Source organism: Muscardinus avellanarius (genome assembly GCF_963383645.1).
Source record: "Muscardinus avellanarius genome assembly, chromosome: 11".
In the NCBI taxonomy this organism is placed as follows: domain Eukaryota; kingdom Metazoa; phylum Chordata; class Mammalia; order Rodentia; family Gliridae; genus Muscardinus; species Muscardinus avellanarius.
The window spans coordinates 87963107-87989411 of NC_137797.1; the positions used below are offsets into that span (position 1 = coordinate 87963107).

At 34.4% G+C, this 26305-nt stretch overlaps 2 protein-coding genes across 2 annotated transcripts in view; one reads left to right on the forward strand and one right to left on the reverse strand.

Moving 5' to 3' along the window:
- ERGIC2 (ERGIC and golgi 2) overlaps window positions 1-18039 on the forward strand; it is a gene marked incomplete at its 5' end in the record, with an annotated part of 34020 nt that extends 15981 nt beyond the window's left edge. Inside the window, 8 exons of the mRNA XM_080705185.1 lie at window positions 607-708; window positions 1696-1791; window positions 4361-4416; window positions 5378-5476; window positions 13282-13379; window positions 16485-16647; window positions 17578-17660; window positions 17831-18039. Of these exons, the coding sequence (XP_080561311.1) occupies window positions 607-708; window positions 1696-1791; window positions 4361-4416; window positions 5378-5476; window positions 13282-13379; window positions 16485-16647; window positions 17578-17660; window positions 17831-17893 (760 nt within the window). The 3' untranslated portion in view covers window positions 17894-18039. The remainder of the gene's footprint in view (window positions 1-606; window positions 709-1695; window positions 1792-4360; window positions 4417-5377; window positions 5477-13281; window positions 13380-16484; window positions 16648-17577; window positions 17661-17830) is intronic.
- Window positions 18040-25863: 7824 nt separating this feature from the next.
- FAR2 (fatty acyl-CoA reductase 2) overlaps window positions 25864-26305 on the reverse strand; it is a gene marked incomplete at both ends in the record, with an annotated part of 56345 nt that continues 55903 nt past the window's right edge. The window contains one exon of the mRNA XM_080705956.1: window positions 25864-26023. Coding sequence (XP_080562082.1) covers window positions 25864-26023 — 160 coding nt within the window. The remainder of the gene's footprint in view (window positions 26024-26305) is intronic.

Genomic DNA, 26305 nt, shown 5'->3' on the forward strand with positions numbered 1-26305 from the left:
GCTTTGAAATGTTGATTTTGTTTTTTAAAAATATAGGAAAAGCATTTTGTTTAGAGTGGTCTTGTCATGGAAAGTTTATCTGACTTGGGAAGGGGGCACTGGATGACGAGAAGTGGCACTGAGGCCTAGTTTGAGATGTGAACTGAGTGCTTGTGATAGGCGCTTATGCCCCACGAATCTACCCCTTCATGTACATTGGGCAGCAAGTCTATTGTCTGGTCCTTATTTGTCTTAGTCTTTGTATTTTTAACATTTAATTCACTGCTTGACAAAAAGTAAATATTTTGTAATCAATCGTGCATGCATGCATGAAAGGTGAAGTTAGATGCTCAGGTGAGCAGACTCTCTTTTTGGTGACCCTGGCTTACATGTGTGTTACAGAAATCAGACAGGATTCTGGTACCAGCTATTAGACCTTTAGCCACCCTACCAAAGCAGTTAATAGACAAAACTTGATAGATTTTTATTTTCAAATGTAATTCTGTAATGATAATAAATGTATGATTTAGTCAGTAACCTTTAGTCAGGTAACCTTTGTTGTTTTTGGATAGTGTTGGCTTTGTTTACCTTACTGTATTTCTAAATTACTGTTTGTATCAAATTTAGGATGCTGCAGCTGATTCAGAGTAGGTTGCAAGAAGAACATTCACTGCAAGATGTGATCTTTAAAAGTGCTTTTAAAAGCGCATCAACAGCACTCCCACCAAGGTGAAATATGTATTTTTTGCGTGCAACTATTTACTAATACTTACTATGAATTTACTTTGACCTTGTTTTGCTATTGGTTTAGTTTTCTGAATCTTTCTTTTCTTAGAAATAGAAAATGGAATCATTTGTGCTGTGAAACTGTCTTTTATATATGTACCCTGTGGTTTTGACCAGGGCTGTGACATTATATTAGTTAATTTTTATTTGCTTAATTTATTTTTGTGTGCTACCCCTCCCCTGTAGAATTGTACTAGGTTTTAAGAAAAATTGTATTTAGTGTTATGAGGATGTATACATTTTTGTTAGGAACCTTGCTTTTCTGTTTCCTTTGACTTTTGACTCTTATAGGTTGGAATAGCTGATATTAGGCGATGTTTCAATGATGAAAAAGGATATTTTAGAAATACGTGGAAAGCCGGGCATGGTGGCGCACGCTTGTAATCCCAGTACTTGGGAGGCTGAGACAGGAGGATTGCAGGTTGGTGGCCAGCCTCGGCTACCTAGTGAGGTCCTCTGCAACTTAGTGAGACCCTGATTCAAAATAAAGAATAAAAAATAGAGCTGGGGGTGTAGGTCAGAGGTAGAATGCCCCTGGTTTAATCCCTGCTATGAAAAACAAAACAAAACAAAACAAAAAAAACGAAACAAGAAAAAAAAGTGAAAGAGCAGAAAAGAAATACATGGAGTTTTACATTTGCTGAGGAATAAAATGCCATTTTGTCATTGGATCTAGTTCTCTGGTTAGTTTTGAAGAAACATTGAATTTTAGACTTATTAATATGGTATTTATGTAGTAATTATGTATTTTTTTCTGTCAGTAAATGTATAATTTTTATAATAGTGTAGACTTCAGGAAGTACTATTTTTGATATTTAGGATTTTATCTAGAAATTTATCGTTAGAGAATTTTCTCCTATAGTTCTCACCAAAAATCAGTGACTATATTTATTGTGGTTTTAAGTAATCTTATTTATCTTGTTTTAATAGGGAAGATGATTCATCACAGACTCCTGATGCATGCAGAATTCGTGGTCATCTATATGTTAATAAAGTAGCAGGGAATTTTCACATAACTGTGGGCAAGTATGTTCTTTTCACTTACTGAAAATACTTGGAAAGGTTCACATGGTATATAGCTAACTATGAAAGCGCTATTTAAAATGTTGGGTATCTAAAGTCTTGAAATTAATTTGGGGCTTTGTTTTCTGGGTGAAGAATAATACTTTCTGGGTGAAGAATAATACTTAAAAAACTACTTCATAACAAAAATAAAGCAGTCCTGTTTTATTTTATATATTAGAGTAAATGAACTACAGGTGAAAATGAGTCATAACTCTCTAGTTGCTGAATACCAGTATTTAGAGAAGTACTTAGACATTTATTAACTTTTCACTTTTTGGTGTGTTACTTGATTTTTGTTTTGTTCAACCCATTGGTAGTCCCCATCAAAATATAGTTCTGACGAATTCTAGACAAGTATTTTGATATAGTTAGAAATTAGCAGTGTCTTTAGTAAAATTAAATTAGATAAAAAATTTTTTGCATGAGATTTTTGATGTCTTTGATGTCTTTGCATGATGTCATGCTTCCCTGGCTGTTGTCCAAATGCCAGTAATAACCCTGTCAAAACCAGAAATGCCTCTCTCCAACCCTACCAGTTTTCAGAAAAACTTGTCCTCCAATACAAATATCATTTGGGCAAGATTTCCTTAGATTTCTTTAGCTCTTGATGATAAATAGGTGTTAATAATGATGTTTATTATTTATTTGAGGAATCAGTTCTGATTTTTTTTCCCTGGTACTAGGGATGGAACCCAGGGGCTTTCTACCTCAGAGCTACACCCCAAGCCCTATTTTTTATTCTTTATTTTGAAACAGGATCTCACTGAGTTGCAAAGGGCCTAAGTAGTCTTGAACTGCAGTTTTCCTGTCTCAGGCTCCCAAATGCTGGGATTACAAGCGTGCACCACCGTGCCAGGCCCCAGTGCTGATTTTAAAATAATCAAAGAATTAATATCTATGAGTAGCGTGTGTGGAACAACTTGGGGTAAATATTTTTAAAGACGTTGAGAAAAATGCAAATTCAGTACAACCTAAAGTGGCATCTGCTATGATATATTTACAAATGTGTTTTAACTAATGGTGGTGAAAACATGTTTGGAGCAGAAAAATATTTACTTGAATGAATTTTTAAACTTTGTTAAATGTTTAAAAGCCTATGGTTATTCATATTTCATCAGCAGTACTTTGTGTAAAATAATTGAATTTATCATGTATTTTGACCTGGTAGTGATGAATTTAATTTGCTTTCATAGACTTAAGTATTGTTATTTCTATAAGTTTTTATTACAAATAAAAGTTGAATATTCCAATTTGTCCACATAGCAGTTTGTTGGCTTAGCAGTGGTAAAATTTTATTGCAACTTTTAGGAGCCCAATCTCAACTTTTCTGGAGGAGAAAATACCATCTGCCACTGTTAATGAACACTGAATAGCTTTGGAAATTAAGTTTGTGCACATTCATTGAGGTTTCTTAATGAATTTTACCCAAAATTATAAGGCAAAAATGGTGTTTATATATGAAACTTACTTTGTGGTAAAGGTATTTCAATAATGAGTAATGGTTGAGTGGTTTTGAGTGGTTTCCTTTTTTTTTTTTTTTTAAATACTTTGGTAGCTTGTGTTGTTCAAAGTTGAAATAGGAATTAGGATCTCCATTCTCATACTTGGATATCATATTTCAAAATATAGTTCCAACAGTGTTTTCAGAGCATGATGCAAGTGGAAAAGAAATTCCCCTCTTTCAAAATCCATTTAACTGTTCAATTGAGGAATTTCTATCTTAAATTGGGAGTTATTGATCTGTAATGTAATGGTATGTTTAAAGGCAAATACCAAGAATCTAATAGTATTCTAGAAATGCCTTCCAAGCAGTGAATATGCTCACTTCAAACATGGACATGTATTTGTATTTTCAAAGATGAATTTTGGAGCCAAGCATGGTGGCACACGCTTCTAATCCCAGCATCTGGGAGGCTGAGACAGGACATCTTGGTTTTCAGCCAGCCTCAGCTACTTAGTGAGGACCTTTGCAAACCAGTGAGACCCTGTTTCAAAATAAAGAATAAAAAATATGGCTGAAGGTGAAGCTCAGAGGTAGAATGCCTCTGGGTTCCATCCCCAGTGCCTCAAAATATGAAAAAAAAGATGAAATATGTAAAATTTTATTATAGATCAAAACTAACAAATATTTGTGGCCAGTTTTGAAAATAGGGATGTTAAAGTCTATAGAGTCTAGTAAGGAAAATGTAGTGACTCTGCAAAATACTTGTAATAAAAAAAAATACTCAGTTACTCCTGTTTGTACTTTCCTCAGTAAATGTTTGTAAAAATGTCTATTTTCATTACATTAATGACTACACAATATCCTTGATTTTGCATCTTGGCCCACAAAACCTAAAATATTTACTGTCTAGGTCTTTACAGAAAAGAGTTTGTCAACCTCTAGTTTATTGCTTTTCCAAGACAAGGCTTATTTGCCTAATCATTGGCCAAATGCATTCTTAGTTTGTACTACAGTTATGTGACTTACTGATGTTAATTAGCTACATACTGAAGTGGTATTACTTTAATATATTTTTCCTCCTTTCAGGGCAATTCCACATCCTCGAGGTCATGCACATTTGGCAGCACTTGTCAACCATGACTGTAAGCAGCTTCTGAAAATCTTTTCAGTCCTTGAGAAAAAAGTGGGGTTTCTTGTATGTGTTATTTGTTTTAATGCAGTATGGGTAAAGTTTTGAATATAAGCTGCATTAAAAACATCCAGCAAAAGGAGAAAATACATTATTAAAATTTTGGATATTTTCTCTTTAAGTGACCCATATTTCTATTTGCTAATGGCTCAGATATTGCTAAGGTTATGTAGAGTCTAGTTGTACTTTCTACACATTTCAGCTAATTTTCATAGACAATGGAAGAGAATATATTTGAAGTCTGCTTTAGAGAACAAAATACATTCTATAAAAATAAACTTGGTTATGAGTGTGTGCATTAAAAATACATGGAATCAGTTTCATCATTTGCCTAAGTAAGCATCAGCTTTAAGCATCAGCTTACTTCTTCTAATAGTGCACTCCTAGCCGGGCATGGTGGCCCACACTTGTTATCCCAGTACTTGGGAGGCTGAGACACGGAGGATTACACAGGTTCGAAGCCAGTCTCAGCTACTTGGTGAGGCTCTCAGCAACTTAGTGAGACTCTATGTTTCCAAATGAAATATAAAATAGGTCGGGGGTGTAGCCCGGAGGTAGAGGCCCCTGGGTCCATCCCCAGGACCACAAAAATAAATACATAAAGAAATAAATAAATAGTGTACTCTTGTAGACTATATGGTGTTTGGGATCAGGAAAGATGCCCTTTTTTGGCTATAAGGATTAAATGTAATATTTCTTAAGAGTTAATTTCTATGTAACATCAAATTTAAATATAGCATTTAAAATCAGAATTTAATTCTTGGACATTTAATTCTCATATACGTTTCTTATAACATGCTATTATTTTAAATACTGTATTCCTACAAGTTTTGGAATAGATAAGAATGTAAACTAATGTGTAATGTATAGGTTTGAATTTCTGTACTTAGTTGACTTTGGTTTTTGTCTTTTAGCTTACAACTTTTCTCACAGAATAGATCATTTGTCGTTTGGAGAGCTTGTTCCAGGAATTATTAATCCGTTAGATGGAACTGAAAAAATTGCTATAGATCGTAAGTATTTAATAATTAATCTTTGAATTTACATGTAGGAAATTGTTCATATAACTAATATTAGTACATCTTTAATAATTGCTTTTCATATTCTTGTAAAAAGATCATCTTTAGGTGGCTTATGAATATGGGGAGAATTTGTCCTGTAAGTGCATGAAATTTGAATGTTAAAAAATAAGTTGTAGTGAGGCGTAGTGGCGCATACTTGTAATCCCCGCGCTTGGGAGGCGGAGACAGGAGGATCGCTCTGGTTCAGAGCCAGCCTCGCTGGTTTAAGAGACCCTGTTTCTAAATAAAAATATAAAATAGGTCTGGGAGTGTAGCCCGGAGGTAGAAGGGCTTCCAGGAACCCTAGTACCATAAAAAAAAAGTTGTACAGTAGAACAACTATTACAAGCATGGTGGCACATGCTTGTAATACCAATTACTTGGGAGGCTGATATAAGATGATTGCAAGCTTGAGGCCAGCTAGGTCAACTTATTAAGACCTTGTCTCAAAGTAAAAAGTTTTGAAAAATGGTTGGGAATGTAGCTTAATGGTAGAGCATTTGTCTGGCACATATATGGCCCTGGCTTCAATCCCCAGTACCACCAAAACAAGAAAAAAACAATAAAAAAAGAAGTCATTGAACAGAATAAAGAAATTAGAGTTACGGATGTATAAGACAGAGAATTCAGAAATTCTAAATATATGAAAGGTTAATGTTTTCATAGGGCATAACCACTTTTTCATATTCACCAAGGTGAATGAAAGCAAAAATATTTCAACATTACAAAAAAATTCTCTTCCTTGTATAGGTTCAAAGTTCTGAAATGCATAGTTACCATTTTAGAAACCTTTCTGGAGAATTTTAAAAGCCTAAGAAACCTAGAGTTTTCCAAAGTGGCTTAGTTATGAATTTAGTTAAATGGAGTACATTAAAGGACAGGTAGCATTTCTGTTTTTTTTTTTTTTTAACTCTCAATTCCAATTAGAATATCAGTTTATTCAAATTTAGAGCAATTTTTTTTAGTTTAGTAGTAAGTAGTCCACTCAAGTTTTCTGAAGATTTTTGACTGACTTTTCTCTGCTTAACTTCTCAAACTGTATGTCATACACCACCTATTGGACTTTTTATGGACTTCTAAAGCTTTTTCAACTACTAGGAATTTTAGCTTTTATAAAACTATAATTAATGATTCATTTTTTTTATTTAAGTGGATATTTTGTTGTTATTACTTAAGTGGGTCTATTGTTTTCAGGTTTATTAATATTTTTAATCCTTTAGCAAAGTGTTATAATCAGATACATTAAAATATTTGACATCAAATACTGACTTAGATTTATGAGTATTTTATGTTTACAAGAGAATGTTTCACATAGGCAAACTTAGTGTACTAAATTTGGAAATGTGTGAATAGAAACATTCTCAGAATTACAAACTTTATTCAGTATAGCCTCACTTTATGATCTAAGTATATCTTTATTCTGTGCTAAAATGCATTATACCAAATGTATTATACCTAAGAGATGCTCATTTGAAAACATGTTGGTCAGTACTTTGTTTCAAGGCACTAAAATAAAATACAAACTTTTGTGTAGAATTTCTACTAAATATAAACATATTACTTTTCAAGGGCTGTTTTAAAACTCATTTGTTCCTAAATTCAGAAAGACTAAGGCATATTTAGAGTTACATTATGAAATGCCACCAGATGGGTATGAACAGGTTATTCAAAGCTTTAAAGCAGGTATGTTTGTCTTCCTGATATGTGTTCTATTACACCTCTTATTCTGAAGAAACAGACCCTCTAAAAAATCACTGTTATAAATCTGTGGTATCATGTAACTAGCCCCTCCTTGATATTGTCAAGAAGTATTGTACTGGGTTACTTACAGTGCCTTTAATACTGTACAGACTATAACCTTTGGAACAATCCATGACTTGTAACAAAAATCATTTTAATCTTTTCTGGCTATTATGATTTCTAAGAAACTTAGAGGATTTTTCTGAATTAACATTAGACAAATCTGTAGTAGTCCCATGACCACAGCTTAAAAGGTTTTTGTTTTTGACATGATAGAAATTTATTCGTAAAGCCCCTCAAAACAGCACAGAGTGAGCAGTTCACCTTCTATCAGAGGATGAAAATGAAGACTTATCTGCAGTTCACAAGCTATCTATTAGTATGGGCAAAGCTAGCAGTTTTTTGCCTTCATATTATCTGTGGGAATATTTGAAGATAATCTAATAAAAAACTTTGTTTTTGAGCGTTCTTGTGGTACATGTAAATGGTGAAGGAAAAATGAATTTGAAACACACTTAGCTTTATTTTTGTTAGAGGCTTGTTTAATGATAGTGTTTGAAGAAACTACACACCCTCACCCCCTGTCAGTAGTTTTACTCTTTCCTCTCCTATACTAGAGATAGAGACAGAAAAACTGGATTGGAAGAAATAATTGATTTGTCTTGAGCAAATATTCCATTCAACATTCTTCATTCGTATAGCCATAATCTAAAAGATTGACCACATAACTTAGAGGAAAGAAGATTCATATTCTTACAGTTTTAGGTTCAGTACATGTGAGGCCAGGGACCTCAGATCTCAGGGCTTGGTGGCACGAAGCAGAGAGAGAGAGCCAGAGCACATGGGCTGTGCTCCTCACATCATGGTGGCTGGAAGCTAGAGAGAAAGTGAGGGGAGGAGGAACCATAATCATCCCCAAGGCCTCACCCCCAGGGACTCACCTCTCCAGCTACACCCTACTGGACTAGGCTACCACCCAGATAAATCCATCTTAGTTAAGATTAATTTATCTACTGGATTTATTTATCTAACTGATTTATCTACATTATGATGGATTTATCTACTACTGGGGTTACCACTCTCCTAGCTGTAATGTCGACTCCAAACACCAACTTATGAGCTCTTCCAGAGGCCATTCTGTGTCTAACCATAATAGCAAAGAGGCTAGCCACAGAAAAACTATTCATACTGTATACAGTCATGCAAAATGTATTTCCATTTATTTGAAACTCTAGAATAGACAAAGCCAGTGTATGACAGTACAAGGCAGGTCAGTGGTTGGCCTACAACTAAAGGTAAAAAGGATTGACTGCCATGTGGAATTGAAATAGAATTTTTTTGAGGCTTTGAAAATATTTTATATTTTGATTTGGTGTCAGTAATAAGGATGAATACTTTTGTCAAGATATATTGAACCCTACATTTAAAATTTGTACAATGTAGACGTAGTGCTTGCTCCTCACAGAGTACATATTTCAATAGGGAATCAGATAATGAGTTAAAAATATGTAGTGATAAGTGTTAGAATAATTGACTATGAAGAAAATAAAAAGTAGTTTTGAAACCCAAATCTTCAATTGCAAAGGAGTACGAGATTTTATTTTACCAAAGATAGGAACATGCAGAAATCTTCCTCTCTAAATCGAAGGCCATGGTCTTCTTGAGTGACCTGCCTGGGTCATGTCCTGGTGTCGTCATGTTGCAACTCAGCACCTGTGGCTATGTTGCTCAGCAAGAGGTTTGTGCCCCCCCCCCCAAAAAAAAAGAAAAAAGACGGGCATTGGGGATGGATCCCAGGGGCATTCTACCGTCTAAGCTACACCTCCAGCCTTATTTTTATTCTTTGTTTTGAACCAGGGTCTCACTAAGTTGCAGAAGGCCTCAGAGTTGCTGAAAACTAGCCACAAACCTGCAATCCCTTTGTCTCAGCCTCCCAAATACTAGAATTATAGGTGTGTACCGCCACACCTGACTTAAACACTTTTCTCAGCCTGCATCCATTCCATTGTAAAGTAGGGAACCTATAGGTTTTCATATTTCCAACTTTAACACAGTTTCTTTTAATGCACACTCAAAAGTTTTGACTCCTTGTGCCAAAAGTTATACAATTCCTTAGTAGAAAGGCCTCATTCTGAAAGCTAATTCTAAGAACTTTGGGTCTGTCAGGCTTCTGCCGGACTCACCTCCCTTGGACTAGACTAGTAGAGAAGAAATAAATTCCACTCTTAGTGAACTATGGCAAAACAGGGAGGGAGAAATGTGAACAAACAGTAAATTCTTCCACAGCCCAGGGTTGCCTCATAGACATATTTGTTGGTCTGTAGTGTTTTAAAATAGGTTTAATTTGATGGTACACCTAATTTTCTGAAGATCACACATATACAATTGCTGATTCTTGAAATCTTTATATAATGGTGGTTCTACAAATGGATGAATGCCTGCCTATTTATGTAGGGCATTCTCTGTTCAGTTCATCATAGATACCACCTTGTCTTCCTTGCCCTTGTTGAGAAAATTAGAAATTATGGTTGATTTATCTAGAGCTGCCAAATGTGTTATTGGCAAAACACTAATTATATGTGAGTTTGTATTCCCAATAATTTGTACTTAATTTATGGAAAGATTTTCTATAGAGTTCCTGTTTTTTTCCTTAATTTTATTGGTGCATTGTATTCATACATCTTCATGGTATGCAAGATGGTGGAGACATACATGCACACATCACGCAATTAGCCCTTATCCAATTCCCACCCCATTCCCTTCCCCTCCCTCCTTCTCATGTTTAGCTTAATGATTGACATTGATATGTTTGTTAAAGTACATCATGTGCATTAGAGAGTTTCCCTCCCCTCCCCTCTCTTCAGTTAGGTCACCTTATTTGCTCATCTATAGAATCTCCTTTGTCTAGAGTTCCTCCTATGACCCATTTTCTCCCTATCTTCTGCATATTAGGGAGAGCATCCGGTTTCTTATTTTTTGTGACTGGCTAATCTCATTTTGCATAATGTCCTCCACCTCTATCCATTTCTCTGTAAATGAAGTAATTGTTTTTTTCTTTATAGCTGAGTAAAATTTCATTGCATACATATCCCATAGTTTTGTAATTCATTTGTCTGTTGATGGACATCTCAATTGGTTCCACAGTTTGTCAATGGTGAATTGTGTAGCTATGGACATAGATACACATGCATTAGTTTGGTAGTTTGGTTTTCTTTCTTTTGGGTAGATACCCAGAAGTGGTATTGCTGGATCATGTGGTAAGTTTGTTTCCATTTGCAATCCCACCAATAATGTATTAGAGTTCCCGCTTCTCCAAATCCTTGTCAGCATTTGTTGTTGTTTGTGTTTTGAATGATTGCCATTCTAGTTGGAGTTAGCTGAAATCTCAGGGTAGTTTTGATTTGCATCTTTCTGATTAAAAATGATGTTGAGCATTTTTTCATGCATTTATTGGCCATTTGAATTTCTCCCTTAGTGAAGTGTCTGTTTAGTTCACTTGCCCATTTTTTGATTGGGTTATTTGTGTTCTTAGTGCTGAAATTTTAAGATAAGGACGTCCATTATCACCACTTCTTTTTAATATAGTACTTGAGACTCTAGCCAGTTGCAGATGACATGATACTAAGAAAATCCAGCAAAGCCAACAAAGAGGCTTATAGAACTTAACAAATTCAGCAAAGTGTCTGGATTTAAAAAATCAATCTTAAAAAATAAGAAGCTGCCAGGCGTGGTGGCGCACGCTTGTAATCCCAGTGCTTGGGAGGCAGAGACAGGAGGATTGCACAGGTTTGAAGCCAGCCTTGCTGGCTTAAGAGACCCTGTTTCCAAATAAAAAATATAAAATAGGTCTGGGAGTGTAGCCCGGAGGTAGAAGGGTTTCCAGGAACCCCAGTACCACCAAATAAATAAATAAATATATAAGTAAATAAAAATAAAAAATCAGAAGCTTTTCTTTATACCCACAATAAATCCACTGGGAAAATAAATCCAGAAAACACTTCTACTCAGGATTTCCAACAAACAAATAAAATACTTAGGAATAAACTTAACCAAGGAGGTAAAAGACCTCTACAAAGAAAATTATAAAACATTGAAAAAAGAAATCGAAGAAGACCATAGAAGATGGAAAGATCTTCCATGTTCCTGGATAGGCAGAATAAATATCATCAGAATGGACATACTTCCAAAACTGATCTATAGATTCATCACAATACCCATTAAATTACCAAGATCATTTCTCAACAGATAGAAAAATCAGTCCTTAAATTTGTTTGGAACAACAAAAAACCCAAAATAGCCAAAGTAGTGCTCAGAAACAAAAACATGTAGCAAGAATCTCAGTACCTGACTTTAAACTACAAAGCCATAGTAATAAAAACAGCATGGCACTGGCACAAAAACATATACAGACCAGTGGAGCAGAATAGAAGACTCAGAAACAAATCCACATATTTACAGCCAATTTTTGACAAAGGAGCCAAAACATATACTGGAAAAAAGATAGCCTGTTCAAAAAATGGTGTTGGCAAAACTGTTTAACCATATGCAGAAAAATGGAAATAAACCCCACGTTTTCACCCTGCACAAGAGTCAATTCAGGATGGACCAAAGACTTGGAAATTAGACCAGAGACCTTGAGGCTCCTTAAAGAGGGTATAGGTCCAACACTGCAACACACAGGCACAGATAAACACTTTCTCAGCAAGACCCCAAAGGCACAAGAAAGTAAACGGCAAATCAGTATGTGGAATTGCATTAAACTGAAGAGCTGTACAGCAAAGGAAAGAGTACTGGGCTGCTGGATGTGGTGGCTCATGCTTGTAATTCCAGCATTCCGGAGGCGGAGACCTGAGGATCGCAGTTCATGGGCAGTCTCAGCTACTTAGGCCTTGCGCAACTCAGACCCTGTTTAAAAAAAAAAAAAAGAAAAGAAAACTAAAAAATAGGGATGGGGGTATAGCTCGGAGGTACAATGCCTCTGGATTCCATCCCCAGTAAACACACACACACACACACACACACACACACACACACACACACACACACGGCTGAATTCCATCAGAATTCTTGGAGTCTTTGTGAAAAGTGTATCTTCCTGAGCTCTTTGTCCATTTGAATGAGATTATCTTGAGGAAAGGCCTGGACTTTTATTTTGAAGAAACTCTTCAGGTGTTTCTTTAATATTTTGAAAGCTGCTACAATAAATTATTTTCCATTATTTATACACACTTTGGTTTCAAAGACAACATGTATAAAGTACATAAGGTTTCAGTTCAAAATGCCATGAGATCCCTTGCTCACTCTAAGTAGATAAACTTATTCAAAGTTTTTTGAATATAGTCCTAGAGCATGAACATGTATTTTCCTGTGTGAACTCTTAATTGCTTAAAATTCATTAGTAATTGGTAATATACTGGTATTTGTTGTTTATATTAAACCTATAGATGCCTAATAACTATAAACATGATCTTTTATATTGCACAATTATCATTGAGTAGTTTATTTAGTTACCTTTCTGTTATGGTATCAATTCCTTATATTTATTCAAAATCTAGTCAGCTTTCTTTTCTGTTTAGTAGTATATCTTAGGATATTAGCAAGAGCTGAAAATTGGGATGATTATACTATTGTAATTTTATTTTATTGTGATTAGTTTTCTACTATAACATTACCTTTATTTTTTCATGTTTCATGTAAGAAGAATATGATTTTAAGGGCTAAGTTCATCTTTTTTAAGAGAGTGTGTGTGTGTGTGTGTGTGTGTGTGTGTGTGTGTGTGTGTGTGATGTATGCATCTGCGCCCATACTGGCACATGCATAGATAACACCCATTTTATGCTGACTGAGAACTTGTTTTACCAAATATGACTTTTATCTTCATTGCTTCTTTTAAAATTGCTTATTAGACATTAAGTCAAATGTGATATTATATTTCAAAGTTAATAAAAGAAGGATATATTTGGCAGTAGTTTCTTTGCTACTGGATTAATGAAAAAACACATTTGTTTTTATTTTAGACAACCAAATGTTCCAATATTTTATTACAGTTGTGCCAACAAAGTTACATACATATAAAATTTCAGCAGACACCCATCAGTTTTCCGTGACAGAAAGGGTAAGTTGGTTCGAATTGATAATTTTTGTTTTTTGTTAGCATTTTACAGCCCCATAGCTACAATGTTGGGGTTTTAGTTGGTGCCATCCCCATTTTAAAATATGTAGAAATTTTGAAATGAATTAGAATTTTATTTTAAGCCAGAACATGTCAGAAATGGGTATTATTAAGTTCCATAAAAAGAAAAGAATGTATTTTAATTTGAAATTGTGATGGCATTAGTTGTTTGATTCTCAGTGTCTTTTATTTTATAATATTCTTATAAGCAGTTCTTATCAGAAGGTTTTGTGACTTCTGTATTTTTTAATAAATGTTCCTTCTCTGGAACATGATTATTTCAAATCAGATGGCCAATTTAGAGGTTTCACTTTTCTAAATTAATGCTTTGTTTTCATTTGATAGGAAGAGTGGTTTGCAGCCTCAGAATAGAATGTTTTTTAAACAATACTGCCAATGAGGAGTAGTAGGGGTTTAGAATTATACAGCCTAGAATAATTTAACAGATTTCTCACCTTTTTCTTTTTTTAATTTGATGCTGGGGGTCAAATCCAGGGTCTTACATGTGCTAGGCAAGTGCTGTATTACTGTGCTACTATACCCCAGTCATTATTTTGTTATTTTTGTCTTTCAGAAGGATAAATATTCATTGAGTGTGGTGGCACACTGAAAAAAATAAAGTTTAAATACTAGTATCCAGATCACTTCTAAGGCAAAATTTTAAGTGCTTTTTAAGATTTACTTTCTTCCATATGTAGTTTTCTTGGATTTTTTAAAATTATTTTATTTATTTATTTATTTATTTATTTATTTATTTATTATTTTGGTGGTATAAGGAAATGAATGCAGGGACATTCTACCTCCGAGCTACAGCTCAACACTCTTTTATTTTAATTTTGAAACAGTCTTGCTAGGTTGAGGAGAGTCTCACTACTTGCTGAGGCTGGCCACAAATCTGTGATCCTCCTGTCTTAGTCTCCAAGTACTGGGATTACCAGCATGTGGCACCACACTCAGCTGATACTCTTTTTACTTATTATGAGGTCTTCAATGGTAGTGGAAATTTTTCCTTGTTCTTCTGAAATTAGATATTGTTTGTAGGGGAAAGTATTACGTATTTTACTTTTCAAGTAGTTCAGGAAGAAAAACTAACCCAAGTACATACAATTGGGTACATTTGTATATTTTTCTGTATATGTACACACATTCACAGACCATAGTGTATACAAGTATGTATTGGGTTTCTCAACATTTCTGAGGGGAATGTAATATGTTATTTCTCACCTATAAGACTGAGGAACACCTGAAAAACAGTATACAGAGTTGGCAAAGTTTTGGAGAAAACAGGTACACATACTTTGCTTATAGAATGCAAAATGACATAATATCCCTGGAAAATGTTTGGCAGTATCTTCAAAATTGTGTATGCATTTACCCTTTGACCCAGCAGTCCACCTCTCTCAGAAATTTGTTCTCAAGATGCAATGGGAAAAATACAAAAAAGTATTGTGTGTAGGAAGCTGTTATATTGTTATTTATAATGGCCGAAGACTAGAAATAGCTCAGATTTTACATCTGCACAGTGGAACACCATCTAAATACAAAATGAAGAATAAGGAAGAGCTCTATATACTTATAAGATATTATCTCCAAGATATATTTAAACACAACAAAATTAAATCAAAAAGACTAAAATACATAGTAGAATCCTAGAGCTTTTGAACCTTTGAGGGATGTATTTGTGCTGATTAGAGTAACTGAATAGGATTGATGGGTAAAGAGCAGGAATGAGGGGCAAGGATATCTGGATCCCTAATTCAACCTCTCACCCTTACAGGTAGGAACAGTTTGTTTATAACTGAAGCAGGATATGAGCATTTAGAGCTTGAAGATGAAGTCCTTATTTGAAATTTGATCAGTTGCTTACAAGGCTCTACTGGGGTAATAATAGAGGAAGGGGTTTTATAATGTCCCGCATAAAATTGCTTTAGATTCCCTTAGTAGTATAATTCCTAATGACTGTAGTACTAATGTGTCCTAAAGCATGCAATTTAATTAAAAATTAGTAAAAATAGATAAAGTCTGGCATAGAAGTCATAACAATGCACTATAGTAGCATAGTTGTTTGGGGCTATAATAGGAATTTATTGAAGATTAAAAACTTGATTTTTGAAGTATAAACAGGATAGAATGAAATATATATTCATCTTCTGCTTAGTGTGTACACTGTGGTAGATTTATAATTATAGTTGCATTCTTTTATAAATACCCTTTAAAAACTGAACCATTTGCTCAAGTACTATATATTTTTTTATCCCTCACTTACAAATTCCTTTTTATTTTTTAAAAGTTTCAGTATCAGCCAGGCATGGTGGTGCATACTTAGAATCCTAGTCAAGTACTATATTTTTTACTTAATGTATTTTTATTTTTTCTTATTATATCTTATATAGTTTAAAAGAACAATAGAAAATGAAATTACTTCCTTTAATTTGACCGTGTGACAGGAAATACAGTTATTTTGTGAATTCTTAGCAAAAAAGTATTATAAAAGTATGTCAATATGTAAACTTCAAAACTGGGTGTGGGGGCACACTCTTGTAATCCAGGCATTTGGAAGGCTGAGACAGGAGGATCGTGGCTGACAGACAGCCTCAGCTACTTAGTGAGGCCCTTTGCAACTCAGTGAGACTGTTTCAAAATAAAGAATAAAACATAGGACCGAGGGTGTAGCTCGGAGGTAGAATGCCCCTGGGTTCCATCCCCAGTACCTCAAAAAACAAAAAAAGTAAACTTCATTGATTTGGTCAGTGCTGAACATAACAGTTGTAGCACATGAACTGGGTAGAAAACTTGTATATAAAGTGATCTTTTGGGGGGAAATAAACAAGAATTACTTTGCCCTTTTGATAGTTTCAACTAAGCCCACTAAGAATATTGAGTAATTACCTCTGAAGAGCTTAATTTGAAAGGACAATTCATAAAGAATTTTGTACATCTTGTATAATAGAGCTGTGGGGCCGAATATTGAATTTTTATGTTACCAATCAAAAGACATGAATTCTGTTTTTCTCTTCCTTCCCTCTCCTTCCTTTGCCTTCCTTTTAGGAACGTGTCATTAACCATGCTGCAGGCAGCCATGGAGTCTCTGGGATATTTATGAAATACGATCTCAGTTCTCTTATGGTGACAGTTACTGAGGAGCATATGCCATTCTGGCAGTTTTTTGTAAGGCTGTGTGGTATTGTTGGAGGAATCTTTTCAACAACAGGTTAACATTCATTTCTTTGTGTCATTTCTAAAAATTTATTACATTTAAGTGCTTCCCTTTAAAAAGGGACAAGATATACACACTTATGTTTTAATATTTGAAGAATTTTTTCTTTAAAGTTAATTCCAAAGCTCTAAAATTATATCATTTAACCATTAAACATAATGATGTCCTAGTGTTCAGTAATTTAAGGGAGGTTTTATGGTAAGTTACAACTAAAATTGTCCAGGTTCCGCCATTTACTTGGTGGTAGCCTTGAATGAATTATGTACCTTTTCTGAAATTGTTTTGTCATCCTTAAAAATCAGTATCTAAGAGTTAAATGAGAAAATGCCTAGAAATAGTCACTTGACTGTAAATTCCCTTTTCATTTAAGGTATTTTTATTAGTATATTCCCTAAAATCTTAATGGTAATTTGAGCTATGTAGTATGTGGAACCAGATTATTTATACAATTATGTTTTATTTTTTGGCCTTAAATTTGGAATTCTCTCAAAGATCATTTTGCAGAATTATCATGAAAATTTGAGAGTTCAGTACAGTAGATATAATAAAGAAACAGTTCCTTTTTTATCTTCAGTTCCTATTTAGTATTAAATGGAGTTGGGGAATTTATGTACTTGAAATCATATTTTTTAAACAAATGAATAGCTTTTATTCTGTACTTTGTAATTCATTTAAATTGTGTGTTGTTAATGTCATTTATTTTTGGAATTATGGGAAAAACCTTGAAGAGATTGTGTCAAGGTCATAAATTATGTAGCCTTGTGATTTTTGAGAAATCCTCTTTTAAATTTAAATATCTTTTACTATGGACGTGATAATGCAGACTGCTTAGTTTCTTATTCTTTTCAAATTTTAATTTCATTTTTTAATTGTTATATAGCAATTTCAGAATAATTAAAAGCACATACTCATTGTTTATTACAGGCATGTTACATGGAATTGGAAAATTTATAGTTGAAATAGTTTGCTGTCGTTTCAGACTTGGAGCCTATAAACCTGTCCATTCTGTAAGTGTTGATCGTGTACATGGCGCTGATCTCTAAGTCACAGTACCATTGCTAAATCTAAGTAGTTGTTCCTGGTGTCTGAAAGGAATTGTCTGAGTTAAAGTTTTGTGTTTATAGAAAGTAATTAAGAAATAAAGCCAATGAGCTGGTCTTTTTTTCTCTTCTTATAGGTTCCCTTTGAGGATGGCCACACAGACAACCACTTACCTCCTTTAGAAAATAATACACATTAGCACCTCCTGTGTGAAGGGGAAAAACTTTTTTGCCTGAGACATAAAATCTTTTTTAATAATAAAATATTGTGCAATATATTCAAAGAAAAGAAAATAAGAATGAGAACCTGGAAACACACTTATTTAAAAAAGAGAGAAAAAATGGAAAAAAAAAAACTGAAATACTATGTTGTGTCTGTTACAAATGTCCTAGAAGAAATTATGCAGCTAATCACTGACTAAACCCAGCTGGAGTATTGCTTTGAAGATGTTTGCTGGTATTTTCACAGCACATGGACAGGGTCAGACTCTGACCTTGCTTCTTGGTGACAAAAGCCTGAAGGAAGGAAGTGAAACCACATCTAAAGAAACAGGCATTGACGAGTGCAAAATGTTTGCGTCCTTTTGTTTTTAAAAGATATGATGTCGGAATAAAATATGTAAAACATATGGAAAAGTAGTCTAGACTTTAAACAATTGTGATCAGGTCATATTGTTAATCAATAAAAGCAGGGACTAGTGCCTATGTCACAGCCATATTAATGTCAAGCCATATAGAGAGGACCCTCTGTCCGCTGCTTTGGTCTTAGGAAGACAACTGCGTTCTCTAACTCTGGTTATTGACTTTTCTAACTGTTCAAGGTAGAATCTTAAAAGACAAAGGTGAAACCTCCCAAGGGCAGATATGTAAATGGTATGATACGTTAACAGAGGCATCACTCACAAGTTATGTAGTAGAGAATATGCAGGGAGAAGAAAGCACATGTTTTTTTACAAAAGATGCTAGTTTTCCTAATCTGACCATTATATTATTGGTATAATTTGGGAGACATGGGGAAATAAAAAGATCCATTTCTGATGATGAGAATTATCAATTTGTAAAACATGAGGAAGTATAGAGTATTTTATATATGTGCTGAGTGGGGAACAGGGTAACTAATTAAAATAGAAGTATGAGGCAAATTTTTAAGTATGACAAGATAATGTCCGATCTGAGAGGTGCCATATGAAACTGTCCGTGAAACTGTAAAACTGAATTATGAAGGAAATACTGCGTTCAGGGTATCCTGAATGTGAAAAATATTGTATTAGGTTGTATTGTTCTTTCTATTATTTAAGGACTGGTTTTAAATTTTCAGAATATAAAAGGTTAAAATAATGGAGGGAGCTATCATATCATTCAGGTGCCATTAAAAACTATATTTGGAATATATGTGCCAATATCAGTCTTCCTTTTGTAATATTTAGTAATAGAAGAACCATCAATCCCCAGAGTGTAAATCTTTGAGGGAAATGGGGACACAAGATTCCAGGTAGGTAATGAAACCAAAAGACTAGGTTTTTTAAAATATACTTTTATTGGTGCATTGTGATGATACGTGATAGCGAGGTTCAGTGTGATACAAACACTTGGTGTGCTTCTCTCTGGATTCCACCTCATTCCCTGCACTGTCATGTTAGTGAAATTGTTAGTGTCACCTTCATATATAGGTACAGCATTATTTGAACTGTTTCCAAAAGGCTAGATTTTAGTCCTAACAAATATGGCCAAGCAATTAGATTTAAAAAGGAGGTTTTAGAGTGGCAGGTCGAAAGTTACGGATTTTCACGTGATTTTTTTTTTTTAAGACAAAAGCAGACTTTCTTGAAAAGATGTTAGATAATACTAATGGAGAGAAGGTGAAATCATGACAAAACTGCTTTGAGATAATATCGTTCATGTAGAATGGTATTTTGCAGAAAACTGCATCTTATTTAAAATACACAAAGACATTAAGAGCCATGGAGTTAGCTAATCAATATACCATGTTTTAAGAGATTTTTGAATCTCAAAAATTCTGAATAATAAATGAGCCTCATTTAGATACGATTTTTAAAAAATGTTATTTTTAATAAAATGGGTTAGAAACTAATAAAATATGTTTTAAAACGAATTTTAATTAGATTTGTAGCTATTTTAAAATGATTGTCTTTTACATCTTGTCAGAAAAATCAAACTTTAGGGGTTTCTTTAATAATGGGATGGGAGTACTAATTTAGGGTTACTTTCAGGGTTATAATTATCTTTAAAAATGTTTAAAATTATTTTGATACATGATTTTAATTTCCAAGTTTTTTGATTACCACATTAACGTTTTGATGAGATTAATGTCCCATTAAAACTTTATAAAGGAATTTCATTAGAACAAAATCCTGCTTTGCCATTGATTTTCATTTTTTAGTGAGACTTGTGTCTGAAACTCTTCAAATAGGGTCAGATTTGGGGCATTGAAGGAATTAAAATCCTGACCAGCCATTCAGATGATGAAGAGTAACTACATAATAGGTTTTGTGGGGAGTTTTTGGTCCCACCAACTGTTTCTTTTCCATCTCAGAAATCCACTTTACTGACCTGCCTGCTATGCAACTTTTTCCTACCTTTGTGGGTCCCTCCAGCCAAGGTACCCAACTTTATTACACAATCCCATTCTTTTCATTCTGTTAAAATATTCATAATATCTATCTATGTTCCCATCTCTATATTTTAAAATCTGAGACTTATTTGCAATGTGTTTTTAAATTATGTTCGTGTACATTGGCTTATAAAGAAGAGTTAATATTTAGCTGAGTAATTCACTGTTGTAGTATTTGTACACTTCAGACTACCTCTTAGGAAAAGCTTAACTCAGTTTTAGTCAGAATTACAAAATTACCTAATTCTCAACTTAGGTGATTAACATACTTTTCTTGTACAGTTTTTGATGAAAAAGATTCTATTTTTATAATTAGTACTTTACTAATACAAACAATATTTGCAATCTTTGATACACTCTTAACTTTGGAACTTATAAAGAGTTACTAAAACCTAATAGTAGAAGTGCAAACTATACTTTTACTTTTTTATGCTATGGATTAGTAATTTAAGTACCAGGAAGTAAATTTATATACAACTCCTCTGCTTCAAAATTCAGTTTACACTTGCAAGCAAGGTGCATATTTTTCATTGTTAAAAATTATTTAAGCCTGAACCTTAGAATCTTTAAAATTTCAGAGTGTCATTTAACTTAGAACCTTTCCTTCTTTTTTGAGCTCTAGCAAACCTTCCACAAACTGTGAGTTAACCATTTTCAACACCATCAAAATAAAAATGGAGCCAGGAGTGGTGGCGCACGCTTGTAATCCCAGCATTTAGGAGGCCGAGACTGGAGGACCGCGGTTCATGGACAGCCTCAGCTACTTAGTGAGGCCCTTTACAAGTCAGTGAGCCCCTATTTCAAAATAAAGAAAAAATAGGGCTGGGGTTGTAGCTCAGAGGTAGAATGCCCCTGGGTTCCATTTCTAGTACCACAAAAAAAAAAAAAAAAAAAGAAAAGAAAAGAAAAGGTAGTAAATTATGTTTACTACCTGTGGTATAATGCCTGGATTCATACTCCTGTTCTCTTATCATTATATGGTAAAAGTGTATTTTACCCCTTCCTGAAATATTTTTTTAGTTGTGAAACCACTTTGCATTATTACAAAATAATAATGCCTTAAATTTTTTGGTTATCTTTTAAATTTTTACTTTAAGAAAGGAAAAAAAACAGGAAACAATTTAGGGTCTCAGCCACAAACATTTGTTCTACTCTTGATAAAAACTTTGATATTTTCTTTGTTTTAATCTTGATAAAAAGAATTAAGATCATATACTGCCAAGTAAGCTTCAATTCTTCATATTTAAACTTTTTTCTAATAAGAAAACTACTTGGATCTTTATCACTTGATTATACTTGCTTTTCCTCTAGATGGAGGGAAACTGTTCTGTAGGATTGGATTTTATATATTTTCTATTGAAGGTAGAAGAGTGATAAAAATTGGGTGGTTGATTCAAGTGGCTCTATACCTATAAGAATTGAGTACAAGTAAGATTACAGAGAACTACTTAAATAGTGTTGTTTTGGCAAATTCAAGTATTATTGGATGTTTAACAAAAGGAAATAACATCCAAATATTTTAACTTGTTTATGCAATTTTACAATAATTTCAAAGTGTAAAACTCAGAATGAGAAGGCATAGGGGAAAATATACAGTAATTATAACAAATGTAGACCTTTATAACAAAACCTCTAGCAATAGCGCATATAAATATGTAATAAATGCTTTGCAAAATCTTTGTCTTCTTTTTTTTTTTTTTGGTGGTACTGGGGTTCCTGAAAGCCCTTCTACCTCCGGGCTACACTCCCAGACCTATTTTTACATTTTTATTTGGAAACAGGGTCTCCTAAGCCAGCGCGCGCGGCTGGCTTCACCTGCGCCATCCTCCTGGCTCTGCCTCCCAAGCGCCGGGATTACAAGCGTGCGCCACCACGCCCGGCTTTGTCTTCTTTTTTTAGACAGCTACATAAAACACTTAACCTTTAACCCCTGCCCCATGCTGGTAAACCCAGGTCTGTGAGCATGCTGGACAAGCATTCTACCACTGAGCCTTTCCACCCACCCACCCACCCACACAGTCCTGCTTTTAATTCCATAAAGGTATTTTCCTAGAATTGACCCCAGTTACTCTCACATCTTTGTATCCATATTCAAGTCCAGTTTAGAACCAAGTACTTCTAAGTGAAATAGACACACCTAAAATGTGTAAGAGAGAAGTTTCTGCTTATTTCAACTCAATTTCAGTAAGCATTCTTTACTACAGCAGAATCCATACTTCTCAGGAAACCAATTGCATCTTGAAATCTAATCACTAGTATTTCGATAGTTTTTAGAAAACATTTTAAAAGTAGCAGCCGGGCATGGTGGTACATGCTTGTAATCCCAGCATTTGGGAGGCTAAGGCAGGAGGATTGGGGTTGCAGACAGCCTCAGCTACTTAGGCCCTTTGCAACTTGGTGAGACCCTGTTTCAAAATAAAGAATAACAAAATAGGGCTGAGGGTGTACCTCGGGGGTAGAATGTCCCTGGGTTCCATCCCCAGTACCACAAAAACAAAAGTAATAAGCATTTTTGCACAGTTCTTTGTGTGCATATGAGACCACCATTGTGCTTCTTACCATACACAGTTGCTTATATTCCCAGACATAAAAATAGCAGTTCTAGGAAACTAGCCATTCAGAAATTTTTATGTGATTCCTATGAATTTAAAAATTATTGATGTTTTTGGAAACTGGGCTAATGTATAATGTAATAATATGTATAATATAATTTTTATATTCATATGAGATAACAGTCTTGGGGTTGAGACCTATTTACCTTGAGAGTCTATGTTGTTAACTGGAAGTGAAGTTAGACTAGAATAAAATTGTGTGAAGAGTGCCAGGCATGGTAACATGCCTATAATTCCTCAGATAGGAGGATGATGGTTTGAGGCCAACCTCAGCAACTTATACTTCCAGCAACCTACCAAGACCCTGTTTCAAAAAACAATAAAAAAAATAATATAGGGCTAGAGGTGTAACTTGGGGGCAGAATACCCCTGGGTTCCATCCCCAGTACCCAAAATGTATTTTTCTGAGTTGTGTGCCTACCTACCTCAATTTTTTTCTATTATTGATCACCTTAGGCAGTGACAATCTTCTACCTTGTAATATTCCATACTGTATCAGGTATTGTGGGTGTAGAATATAGGAATTGCCAAGATTTCTTTTAAAATTTAGGTATCTTTGTACTTTAATCTTCTCAAACTAGAATATTCTTTCCCATTGCTTTATATATATTGGACATTAAAGTCATTGTTTACTGGCCCTCATGCAGGCTACTTAACATATTAGAGGTTTTCTTTCATATAGGTACCTACTTTTGCTAAGTCATCACAAGAAAACTATACATGTCATTACTCTGATGTGACAGAACACTTGTAAACGTAACTCTAATAGTGTTAGAAAAAAGTGAAGCATGTACTTTTATGTTTATTTTCATTTAACAGTTATTTCTGTGATTTGATTTGGTTTGCATGAAAGTATTCTTTGGAAGATGATTTTCTTTTCCTGGAGCTAGGGGTTTGTGGGGTGACCTGCAATATCAGTAGTTAAACAAAATCACCACCAGAAGACGGATAAGTTTTTAATTCCAGGTTTTTATTTAATCAAAAGTCAGAATGTGCACACTTGATCAGTGGAGTTATTGAATTGAAACATACAATTATCAAAAGATAGTAAGTTCTTAAAACATTTTAATCCGGTCCCATTGAACCTTATCTTGATTTCACATTTTTATCGTATTCATAGTTTTTATCACTAGCTCAGAAGTATGGACATTTCAAACTAAAATATTACCACATACTTTGTTTCAGAGGTGAGTTGTCTGCCATGGAAAGTAGTCTCTAGATCTCGGATCAAATTGGGAAAGACACAGCCCAGGAGGGTTTGCCCCAGTTCTCTTTATTTAGCTCAAGAGCATCTCAAGTAATACTGGGCTAGATACTGCTCCAAGACCTTATGCATCTACTCCTCATTGTGCCTTTTTAAGTATTACTAATCTCAGAAAGTGACCATAAACATAACTGATAGCCGCGCATGGTGGCACACGCTTGTAATCCCCACGCTTGGGAGGTGGAGACAGGAGGATCGCGCAGGTTCTAAGCCAGCCTCGCTGGCTTCAGAGACCCTGTTTCCAAATAAAAAATATAAAAACCATAGGTCTGGGAGTGAAGCCCAGAGGTAGAGGGTTTCCAGGAATCCCAGTACCACCAAAAGAAAAAAGAAACAACTGTGCTAAATTTGTTAACATTTTCTGCCTGTTTAATTTTTAACTAGTGGTGATTACTTTTTATCATTGCTTAAGTCCCAAATACCATGTTTAAATAATAGTACATATTTTTAGCATAAATAAATGTAATCCAACATAGCACTCTTCTCTTAAATATGAGGAATAAGAAAAGTTGGGACAACAAACTATGGGAATTTGAGAGCCCATAAGGTTTTTATTTTGTATAAAATATTTTTATGGGGGAAAAAAAGGTCCTGTTCTCTAAACTTAAGGTTCTTTAATGAAAACTACTTTTCGGCTCTACATTGTACACTTAGAGTTGTACAACTGGAATCATCAAGATACTAAAATCCTTGTGATGGATAACAGAAGAAAAATTTCTCCCATTGTATACAAGAAGACTAAAACTTATATTTGAAGTTCTGCTGTCCACAATGGTAGGTGGCTGGGTTTCTGTTATGATAGTTACAGTTTAGGCACTTCCCTGTTGACCACTCCAACTGAGGCTGGAGTGAATAAGCTTACCACTGTAAGGGCTTTGATAATGAACAAGAAGGAAACACGGTTATGAAAACTGATATTTAAAAAAATTTCCCATAAAAGCTGTTAAAATTATGAGTAGCTATTAGTTTTGACTTAAAAGCAGAATAAGCTAGAGTCTTTGATGCAAATATGGTTGTTCTCTTTCTATACATAATAACTTACTCATCTTGGTCCTTTTTTAGGTTTAAGAAATGAATATAGTTTAATAAAATGGTAAACGTGAACCCACTTTTCTAATTCCCCCACCCCTCAGTCAAGATTCTATGGTATAACCATGGAAAAGAAGGAGAGACATTTCCAGTGGGGAATTATTTATTTTACATTATCTGTAAGAATGTCTAGACCAGGCTAGTCATCTGGATTCAAACCTTTTTATTGGTTACCTCAGAATGGTTCCAAGGTCTTACTACCTTTCAATAGCTTACTTTGACTTCTACCATATGTTTGTCCATGTTTATTTGAATTAAACTTAACTTTTAAGGAGAAAAGAAAAGCCAAATGTAAAAAAGTGGGGGTATTTTCATATTTTTTAAAAAAGAGCCCAGACTAGAGTGTTAGGAAATAATCTGGAAATAGGATTTTTTTCCCTTAGAATGTGATCATAGACTAATTTTTATGACTTTTCTTCTCTCACTGACATACAATATACAGTTTATAGTGGTAAATAACAGTGTATTTGGCATTTGTCAACTTGGGCACATTCCTTCTTCTCCTAATCTTGAGAACCACAGTTTACTGTTTCAGAGGTATCAGAGAGGTTCCAGATCAAAGGCTCAATGTTCTTAGATCTTGAGCGTGGTGGATGCCCTAAAGTAGGAGAGGAACTTATAGCAGAAGCTCACAATGAAGAACCAGACGTTCCGAGCCACCTGAGATCTTGAAATGAGAAGGCACCAGATGACAAAGAGGGTAGTGTTAAAGAGGTAGTGAATATTTCGGAGCCTGGAGAACAGACAGACAAAACCAAAGTTAAGACAGCCACTGTGTTCATCTGAAGTATAAATCTATCTTTTCCTGGTCGTAACCGGCAAATATTTATTAAGCACTTAGATTATGGGCATGACTTGATGGCCTTTTGGTTGTTGTATCTTTCATTTTCATAGCATTCTTAATGGTCAGATTTCACCATATTTCCCTAAGCTATTTTTTCCACACACATCTGTACTTGAAGGTATTTTATAAGCATGATCAGCATAATCTTTAAGAATACCTTTGATTTTACAA